This window comes from Bison bison, unplaced genomic scaffold (genome assembly GCF_000754665.1).
Source record: "Bison bison bison isolate TAMUID 2011002044 unplaced genomic scaffold, Bison_UMD1.0 scf7180017864489, whole genome shotgun sequence".
NCBI classification, from domain to species: domain Eukaryota; kingdom Metazoa; phylum Chordata; class Mammalia; order Artiodactyla; family Bovidae; genus Bison; species Bison bison.
In genome coordinates, this window is record NW_011495048.1 from 9,649,954 (window position 1) to 9,660,837 (window position 10,884).

The 10,884-nt window shown below is 36.7% G+C and overlaps 1 protein-coding gene across 3 annotated transcripts in view; it reads left to right on the forward strand.

The window, feature by feature from the left end:
* Positions 1 to 10,884, forward strand: part of UGP2 (UDP-glucose pyrophosphorylase 2) — a 56,768-nt gene that overhangs the window by 18,909 nt on the left and 26,975 nt on the right. For all 3 annotated transcript variants that reach the window (XM_010863308.1, XM_010863307.1, XM_010863309.1), the window contains exons 2-3: positions 893 to 1,020; positions 1,865 to 1,972. In XM_010863308.1, coding sequence (XP_010861610.1) covers positions 907 to 1,020; positions 1,865 to 1,972 — 222 coding nt within the window. In that variant the 5' untranslated portion in view covers positions 893 to 906. The remainder of the gene's footprint in view (positions 1 to 892; positions 1,021 to 1,864; positions 1,973 to 10,884) is intronic.

A 10,884-nucleotide genomic window follows, 5' to 3' on the forward strand; every position in this document is an offset into this window, starting at 1 on the left:
CTTGGAAGGAAAGTTAATGACCAACCTAGACAGCATATTAAAAAACTGAGACATTACTTTGCCAACAAAGGTCTGTCTAGTCAAGGCTATGGTTTTTCCAGTAGTCATGTATGGATGTGAGAGTTGGACTGTGAAGAAGGCTGAGCACCGAAGAATTGATGCTTTTGAACTGTGGAATTGGAGAAGACTCTTGAGAGTCCCCTGGACTGCAAGGAGATCCAACCAGTCCATCCTAAAGGAGATCAGTCCTGAGTGTTCATTGGAAGGACTGATGTTGAAGCTGAAACTCCAATACTTTGGCCACCTGATGTGAAGAGCTGAATCATTTGAGAAGACCCTGATGCTGGGAAAGATTGAAGGTGGAAGAAGAAGGGGATGACAGAGGATGAAATGGTTGTAGGGCATCACCGACTCAATGGACTTGAGTTTGAGTAAACTCCGGGAGTTGGTGATGGACCAGAGGCCTGGTGTGCTGAAGTCCATGGGGTCAGGAAGAGTCGGACAAGACTGAGTAACTGAACTGAACTGAATGTTATTTTGAATGTTCTCATTTGTCTGCAGCTTTGATGGCTAGGACAGAAACATTAATAGAGATGGAACAATTTAATATATGCTCAAATGAAGATTAATCCTTTTACTTCCACCTGCTTCATCTTTAATATTTTAGATACATTCAAAAAGCATATAGATATACCAGACAGTCAAATTTGAGCCAGTATGATTATCGAGTCATAAGTAGTTGGCAATGTTAAAATCCTCCTGGAGGTTGATGGAACCAGAGAATTGAGCCCTTTTCATTTAACTGGCACACCAGAAATAAATTGGTTGTGGTTTATCAGCTGTTTGAATGGCTGTCAGTTCTCAGTTTGTGGTTTTTACATTTTTGTTTTAGATCTCAGCAAGGCAATGTCTCAGGATGGTGCTTCTCAGTTCCAAGAAGTCATTCGACAAGAACTAGAATTATCTGTGAAGAAGGAACTAGAAAAGATACTCACCACAGCACCATCACATGAATTTGAAGTAAGGACCCTACACTATGTTTTTGCTTTCATCCATCTACATGCTGAGTTGTTATTGCTACCACTGATCATCTAGCCTGAAATAATTACAAAATGTAATGATATATTTTAAAAATTAAGATTGCTTACTAATTAAGGATTTTCAGTATTTGCTCAGTATAAAACCATTGCCTGTTTTAAATATTTTAAATTCTGGTAAGTTTCTAAAGTTAAAAGAATCAGAACAAAGTTACAATTTATTTTTCTGTGTTTTGATATCATTGGGTGGAAAAAATGGATGTAAGTATTCAGTTAAAATTGTGAGAAGTTAATTTATCAACCTTATATCCTGGATGCCTTTTCCAAAGAGCCTGTTCTAACAGAACTGGGCTACTCTGACAGCTATGATAGAGGTTTCCCAGAAAAGGCAAGTGTTTACTTTCTTGTAAATCAACAGATTATCCTTTTCATTTTCAAATTTAAATTTGTACTTAGCCTTTTGAGGTTAGCTGTTTTTTGTTCTTTCTTATTCTTTTGGTGAAGATTAATTTGCATTTAAAGGAAGTAGAGAACTATATTGGTGAGTAAATGTAGAGAAGCAGTTGGAATTCAAGTAGACCGAATGGTATTCAGATGACATGATACTGGTGGGAGATGGGGAGATTGCTTGTATTCCTTTAAGTATGGTTCCTATTAGCTTTCTTCCTCTTTAGTTTTAAAATGGAGTGTAAAAAAGTCTCTGCTGTACTCCATGCTTTAAAGCTGTAAGAATTTCTCTGAAAGGTATTTTAAATGTACAATGTATGTCTGTTTTTATTAAATACTAAGCATTCTGTTAGCTATAACAATGACTTCTGTTCTCATAGCACACTAAAAAAGACCTTGATGGATTTCGGAAGCTATTTCACAGATTTTTGCAAGAAAAGGGACCTTCTGTGGATTGGGGAAAAATCCAGAGACCTCCGGAAGATTCGGTAAGTTTTAGATAAAATGTAGGAAAATGTAAGGTAATTTAGAACACTGGTGTCACTTTTGGGGGTGGGGTACTATAGGGTACCTGTGGGAACCATCACTTCAGACTTTGAAACTACAGAGATAGCCTTCTGCCACTTTCCTTTGTTAGACTCATCCATCCTGTCCTGCAGAGAACTTACGAAAGTCTAATCTCCCTATAACACTGCCTCATAACTTAACATGATTTAGTATGAGGCAGTTCTTTTGTTCAGACACATGATAAAAGCTTCATTACGTTCTCTTCCTTCTTTCTCCAAACCATCTAATGTCTCATTGTCCTTAGGGTCACGTACAGACATGAAGTCAGCTACTCAGAGCTCTTTCCGTGCTTTCAACCCATATTTCTAACTGTATGTCCCTTACCTGCTTTTCCTGAACCAGCCCAACATTCCCTTCACACACATAGGATTTCCCTAGTCTTTTGTGTATGTTGTTTCCTTGGAACACTATGGGCTCTTCGCCTGTTAGTCCTACTCATTCTTTGAGGCCCAGTCTAAATGCCTCCACTTCTGTCATCAGCCCCCTTGAAGAAAGCTGCTCTGAAGAGATGCAGTACAATAGTCTCAGAGGTTCTAATCTAGCTCTACTGCTTTTGAGCTTTATATAAAATGAGAATAATACCAAGTGCTTTCTATACTTTATAGGTTTGTTATGAGACTCTATTTGGAAACATATGGAAATATGTTAAACTATGAAACATTTTGCTGAGTTTGTGGTTATTTCTATCATACTGTGGTACTTAGCTGGCCTAATCAGTAGTAATGGTTTGTATGCGTGTGTTGTCTTCCTACTGGTCTTTGAGGCCAAGAGACCATGTATCCTGAGGTGAATGATTGATCTAAACAAAGAGATTATTTGAGGGACAGATTAGGTTAACACGTTGACTTTTCTTTCCTTTCCAGCAATTTTGATCACTGCTGCTTATGGCAATTTTCACTAAAGGTAGAAAAGACTTAATGGAGTGGAATAATTGTATGTAGATAGTTTATTTGTTATGTAATAAGAGATAATCTAATATTGGTTTAAAAACAGGTTTGTTTTGAGCAGGAGTTTGGTAAACTACTGTCTGAAGGCTATAACACTGCTTGTGTTGGTAAAGTTTTATTGGAATATAACTGTATGTGTTCATTTGTATAGCGTGTCCCAGCTGGCACAGTGGTAAAGAATCTGCCTGCCAATGCAAGAGACTCAAGTTTGATTCCTGAGTCGAGAAAACCCCCAGGAGAAGGAAATGGCAACCCACTTCAGTATTCTTGCCTAGAAAATTCCATGGGCAGAGGAGCCTGAAGGGCTATAGTTCATGGGGTTGCAAAAGAGTCAGACACAACTAAGCATGTACACATTCTCTGGTATGCCATATCTGGTGGGTTAAGCTAATGGAGTCCTTCATAGTTTTTCAAATGAGAAAATCTTAAATATAGTTTACTGGTAAAGAGTACCTCTTTAATGTCTTTCAGTTATTAAACTTTTAAAAATTATGAATTACATGCCCATGGTAAAAAAAAGCAAAGCAAAAAAAAAAAAAAAATCCCACCTAAGAGTTCAGCTTGAGGAGTCTCTCATTTTTGATGTTAAAGTTAAAATTTCTCTTGTCTGTAGTGCTTGTCAATTACAGCATGCTTTTTTTTTAGGGTCTTATATTTTAGTCTTTGATTTCCTTTGCTCTAGTAATGCACTGTGATTTATTTTTTTGTTTTTAAGTGGTAGAATTAGTCATATTTTCTCTTGAAAAAATTCGAGCAATCTTCTGGATAGGTTATATAATTTTAAAAAGGATCTAGTTATAAATTCAGTGAGTCGCCAGTCCAGGTTTGCTGCACGATACTGGATGCTTGGGGCTGGTGCACTGGGACAACCCAGAGGGATGGTACGGGGAGGGAGGAGGGAGGAGGGTTCAGGATAGGGAACACGTGTATACCTCTGGCGGATTCATCTTGATATATGGCAAAACCAACACAATATTGTAAAGTTAAAAAATTAAATTAAATTAAAAAAAAAAAGAATGTTTGGGAGCAGGCCTAAAATTACAATAAAAAATTTAGACATTATGTATTTTTCCACTTTAAATACTTAATATTTTTGCTTGGAATTTATTCTTCGTTGATATAGCCTCACTTTTCTGATTAATGACATACCTGGGGATAAAGGTGTGGTTTTATTCTAAATTCTTGATGACTTGGAATTTTTTTTTCTCCTTAGACAAACTTAACCTTTTGATGATAGAGCCTACCTTGAAGGAAGAACCCAAAATTTGTTACTTTCACTATATTTTATGATTCAAGATTCTCCTTTGCCAATAGAGAAATCTGCGTTTGTGTATTTTGAGAGATTATGATATGTAGTAGGATTTCTTGGAGTGGGGATTGGACAGTGGGGAAGGAAGCAAGTAGAGGAGTCAGAACCACCTAGGGCCTTTTCCAGTTCAGCACCACCATTCCAAACACCATGCCAGCAACAGATCCTTTCAGGAGGCTATGCCCCTGCAGTGAACCATGGTTACTGATAGAAATACTAAGTTGATATAGAAAAAAAAAAGAATAGAAAATAGAATTCTGGGTATAATATGATTTTATGAAGTCTTTTTGTTTATAAAAATGTAAATCTCCATTAAAAATGTCTGTTTATAAAGCCTAGGTTTTTTAAAAGAAATGCTTACAATCCCATATGCCTGTAATGTTTACAGTTTTGAAATGCAGAGGGAAAAAACAAGTTTGCTCTTTTAACTATGTCATGAGTTTCTTGAGGGTACAAGTATGTCTTATATATACTCTGTATGTTAACTGCCAGCTTTTGCAAATAGTTCTGAGAATAGAAATTGTAGGTTAATATTCATTCGCTTTGCTTCCCCTATACTCCTCCAGCTCCATCCCTTTTCCCCTTCCCTTTCCCCCAAGCTTTTTTCTCTCTGCGCATAGAGTTTATATACAGATCAATTTTCCTTTCAAAATAACATTATATAGTATACACAGGTTTTTATTTTTTAAATGCAGGTAATACTTTATCCTCTTAACTAAAAAGAAATTATTGTGGGAGAATAGCCATTTAGAATGACATTTCTCATGTCATGCTTGCAACAAAGGTGTGCACAAAAACATTGTTACAACAGAGGATCTATATTTTTGAGTAGAGTTGGCCACCTTGTTTTGTAAATAAAGTTTTATCAGAACACAACCACACTTACTCTTTACATATTGTCTGTGGCTATTACAATGCTGTAATACTTCAATGGCAGAATTAAATACTTGTGATCAAGACCATACAGTTTACAAAACCCAAAGTATTTCCTTTCTGACTCTTTATGGAAAAAGTTTGTTGACCCCATTTTAGTGTATTTATTTTTAGAAGATCTTCAGTAGTTTTCCTTAGCTCTTTGGTCCCAGAAAACTGACCTCAAATGCCTTTCTCCCATCCAAGTACTAACCAGGCCCAACCCTGCTTGTCTTCCAAGATCAGACGAGATCCAGCACATTTGGGAATAGACTCAAATGCCTTTCTCAATTTAGATGATAACGTTGTAGATAAGACTGCTTTTTTCCTAAATAGTAGATTGGAGAGTATACGTATAGAGAGACATTGACATTTTATGTTGTCAAGTTTTACTTACTCTTGCTTACTTTGTTGAATACTTCATTTTAGCTCTGTCTAAAATGAATATATATTTATATATATATATATAATTTACATATATACATAGAGAGAGAAGTATAATTGACATACAACATTTTAGTAGTTTCAGATATACAACATAGTAATTTAATTTAACATTTATATGCATTGCTAAATGATTACCAGTATAAGTCTAGTTAACATCTGTCACCATACAGAGTTAATACAATGTTTTTGACTGTATTCTCCATGTTTTTCTTTGCATCCCCATGACTTATTTATTTTATAACTGAAAGCTTGTACTTCTGGATCCCTGTCACCCATTTCGCTCCTTCCTCCCCTCTGGAAACCACTAATCTGTTCTCTGACATACATGTTTTTTGAAAAGACTATTGAGTCCATATTTTATTGACTTAGGCTGAGAGGAAGAATGCATTTTATGGAGTTATGCCATGGATAATGCTCTGCTCCCATTTTGTGGGTGTTAATTAAATGAATGTAGTAATCAAGATTATCTTGATATTTAGCTGCTTAAGGAAAGGAAAGTTTTTTAAAAAGTGTATTAAGGTTAATGTTTAGCAAGGAGGGACCATCACCATGTACAGTGCTTTCTAGAGAATCTGTAAGAGTATCTTGTTCTTGGCCAAGCTTAATGTTTAAGCTTACATGTTAAGAATGGAGAGGGATGGGAAATAGAAAAAAGAGACAGAGCCTACTCAAGGAGGTTTTGGGCCTGACAGGTTCTTTAGAATCATAGCTTAAAACCTGTTATCACTTAATACTCTGTAAAGGCTTTTTCATTTAGATAGGAACACAGAATCACTGTGTTGATTTATGATTGTCATTGTTCTTGTTTTAAAGCCCTCAAAAGGGTGAGAGTGTATTTGTGTATGGGGAGGAATTATATAGGGTCAACTCTTTTTGTTTGTTTTATCAAGTCAGAGAATTGGTGTGGAAAATATATATATCTTGTGGTATTTAGCTTCAAAAGATTTTTTTGTTTGTTTTGCTCTACAAATTAACTGAGAGCTTTTCTTAGTCTTATCACTACAAAATCATTAAAATGTGAACATGTGTGTTTAAATAATAAGACATTCTGAGTAAGTTACAGTGTCCGTGTAGAGTAAAAATAAAGATTTTCTTATTTGGTTTTTGGGAGGTTAATCACAATATATTCTGCAGCTAACATTTGCACATCTATTTTGAAAGACTTATTGGAGGCAATTTGGCTAAGGATCTGCCATGATGTGACATAGGATGATTTGCTTTGAACATGGTGAAGATTTCCTAATTGTCGGCAGTAGCTAATGGCAAAGCCATTAGTGACTTGTTTTGTGTGTGTGTGAAAATAATATGAGATCCTGAATGTACCCATATTCCACAAAAAGATCATAGGTAGTGACATTTAAGGAAATGATCCTGGGGACACAGGTGGCAAGAACCTCATCCTTATCTTGCTGTAAAATTTTAAAATGGTAATATATAGAATTACTAATATAAACTAATACATTGATACTAATTTAGCAAATAATACTAAAACCCTTGATTCCCTACCTTTTGATTCCAAAATGAATTCAGTAGTCTTTTAATTCTCCCAGAACTATCTTCCTTCACATGCCTTTTTAAACAGGAAATTGATTTCAGGAAGGGGTTGTGGCTAAGGAGGCTGACCACAGGCCTATGAATCTTCCTTCTCTTCTGGTTATTTATTTATTATTTCACTTTCAGTTCAGTTCAGTTGCTCAGTCATGTCCAACTCTTTGCGACCCCATGGACTGCAACATGGCAGGCTTCCCTGTCCATCACCAACTCCCTGAGCTTGCGCAAATCTATGTCCATCAAGTTGGTGATGCCATCCAACCATCTCATCCTCTGTTGTCCCCTTCTCCTCCTGCCTTCAATCTTTCCCAGAATCAGGGTCTTTTCCAATGAGTCTGTTCTTTGCATCAGGTGGCCAAAGTATTGGAATTCAGTTTCAGCATCAGTTCTTCCAATGAATATTCAGGACTGATTTCCTTTAAGATTGACTGGTTTGATCTCCTTGCAGTCCAAGGGACTCTCAAGAGTCTTCTCCAATACCACACTTCTAAAGCATCAGTTCTTCCGTGCTCAGCTTTCTTTATGGTCAAACTGTCATATCCATACATGACTACTGGAAAAACCATAGCCTTGATTAGATGGACCTTTGTTGACAAAGTAATGTCTCTGCTTTTTAATATGCTGTCTAGGTTGATCATAACTTTCCTTCCAAGGAGCAAGCGTAATTTAATTTCATGGCTGCAGTCACTATCTGCAGTGATTTTGGAGCCCAAATAAATAGTCTGTCACTGTTTCCATTATTTCTCCATCTATTTGCCATGAAGTGATGATGGGACTGGATGCCATGAACTTCATTTTTTGAATGCTGAGTTATTTCACTTTAGAAACAGTTAAATAGCAAATATGTGGCCACTTTAACATCCATCCCATGGAGAGACTCTAGGTAATAGTAGTAGACCATGGTCTCTAACCACTCTCTAGAGTTGGGAATGGTTACATTCCACAGAATCAAGTTCCTTGGGAAAATCATAGCATGAATATAGGTAGTAGCACCATTTCTTTGAACGTTACTCTTCCCTACTTCCCAATGCCCCAGAGAATCTTTTTTGGACCTTGGCTTAGGTATTACAAGGCCTAATACAGATCATTTTATTATTATACTCTCCAAGTATAGCTTTTATGTAAACATTTTGTGTCTTATAATCAGATGAGAAAAATAACATCTGTGAGGTTCTCATATCCCACATCTTCATCTGTGTACAATGTGAGGGAATTTTTATTACTTTTATTTAATATAGGACAACCCTCAACCTGCAAGATTGGTACTGGGAGACTTTTTATAAAATATAAGATGGGTGGCCCATACATACCCTTAAACCTTTCTGCTCTGTAATTCCTTGGGGATATTTTACTGATTCCTTTTACTTATTCTAAATCAGATGTGGACAACTGATTCTGCTTACCCCATTGTAGAGCCACAAGGAGACTGGAATAAGTTTACACCTGGCATTGACCCCAGGAAGTCTCTGCAGGGATTGTAGGCCCTACATAGATTTCTTGAATGTATAGGTAAAACTGTATTTAAATGTTCATTTTTTTCAAAGTGGATAGAAGTACTGTTTTAAGATATTATTCAAGAAACATTTTTTGGGTGCTTCCTCTCTGACAGGAACTTAGCTGGATGCTGGGACTACAAAAAAATAAAGCCTTGGTCCTTCTTCAGCATTTTGGCCTTGAGTTTGTAAGAGGAAATGGATCCAGAAACAGCTACCTATGAAACAGCATGAGAAGCAGTCCATAGGGTGCTGAGGAAGCTTCTAACTGGCATGGGAACTCAGGAAAGACTTCTTGGCATTAAAGTAGGCTCTTGGGGTAACTGTGAGGCAAGATTTCTCTGAGGATGGGAAGATAATCAAAGAGAAAAAAGCTTTGAGCATAATAGGAGTCTAGAAATAAATAAGCTTATACCATGTAGTTTGTGTTCTAGTTGTGGAGCATATGGTAGATGTGTCTGTTTCTCCATGTCTAGAGCAGGAAGAAAGACCCTGAGAAAGCCATATGCTGAGTCTCTTTGCCTGACATTGCAGCTCCTGTCGCCGGCTGAGAACCTCAGCTGCTGGGTCACATGGGAGAAATGTCACAAACTAAAGTTTCCATGTAAGAGAGACACTAATGGTGGAAGATGGGAACAGAGTTTCAAAACCATGCTTCATTATATACCTCAAAGAGTTTGGTTAGATTTTTCAACATGGTAAAACATCCCAAATAGTTAAAAGATGCTGTTCTAAAAGCAAAAATAAACAAACTGGACCTAATTAAACTGAGAGCTTTTGCACAATAAAGGAAACCCATCACCCAACAAAAAGTTTCCATGTAAGAAACTTTCAAAATGGGAGAAAATAGTTGCAAACAATGTGACTGGCAAGGGATTAATTTGTAAAATATACAAATAGCTCATATGGCTCAATGTTAAACAACCCAATCAAAAAATGGGCAGAAGATCTAAATAGACATTTCTCCAAAGACATACAGATAACAGGCACATGAATCAGAGAATTGCGAATCAAAACTACATTGAGGTATCACCTCACACTGGTCAGAATGGCCATCATTGAAAAGTCTGCAAATAATAATTGCTGGAGAGGCTGTGGAGAAAGGAAACCCTTCTACACTGTTGGTGGGAATGTAAACTGGTACAGCCACTATGGAGAACAGTATGAAGGTTTCTTAAAAAACTAAAAATAGAATTACCATGTTTTTGTTGTTGCTTAGTGACTGAGTTGTGTCCAACTCTTTTGCAGCCCCATGGACTGTAGCCCGTCAGGTTCCTCTGTCCATGGGAGTTTTGGGGCAAGTATATTGGAGTGGGTTGCCATTTCCTTCTTCAGGGGATCTTCCCAATCCAGGGATTGAACCTATGCCCCCTGCTTGACACGTGGATTCTTTACCACCGAGCCACCACAGTTACCATATGATCAAGCAATCCCATTCCTAGGCACATATCCTTAGAAAACTGTAACTTGAAAAGGTAACTTGGCATCCCAGCGTTCATAGCAGCACTATGCATAATAGCCAAGACGTGTAAACAAGCTAAGTGTCTGTTGGCAGAGAAATGAATAGAGATATGGTATACACACACACACGCACACACACAGTGGAATATTACTCAGCCATAGAAAAGAATGAAGTAATACCATTTGCAGTAACATAAATAGACCTAGAGATTATACTCAGTGAAGTAAGACATAGAGAGGCAAATATCATATGATATCACATATATGTGGGATCTAAAAAAATACAAATGAACTTATTTACAAAACAGAAATACACAGACATAGAAAACAAACTTAGGGTTACCAAGGGGGAAAGAATGGGAGGGATGGATAAATTAGGAGTTTGAGATTAGCAGATACTCACTAGTATATGTACAATAGATAAATAAAGTCCTACTATATATCACAGAGAACTGTATTCAGTATCTTGTAATAACCTCTAATGGAATTAGAAAATACATATGACATATATATAATATATATATATATAAATTTATATATGCTTGGAACACTTTGCTGTACACTTGAAACTGACAGAACATTGTAAATCGTATTTCAATTAAAAATAAATTCAAGTAAACAAAAGATCAATAACCTCAGATATGCAGATGACACCACCCTTATGGCAGAAAGTGAAGAGGAACTAAAAAGCCTCTTGATGAAAGTGAAAGAGG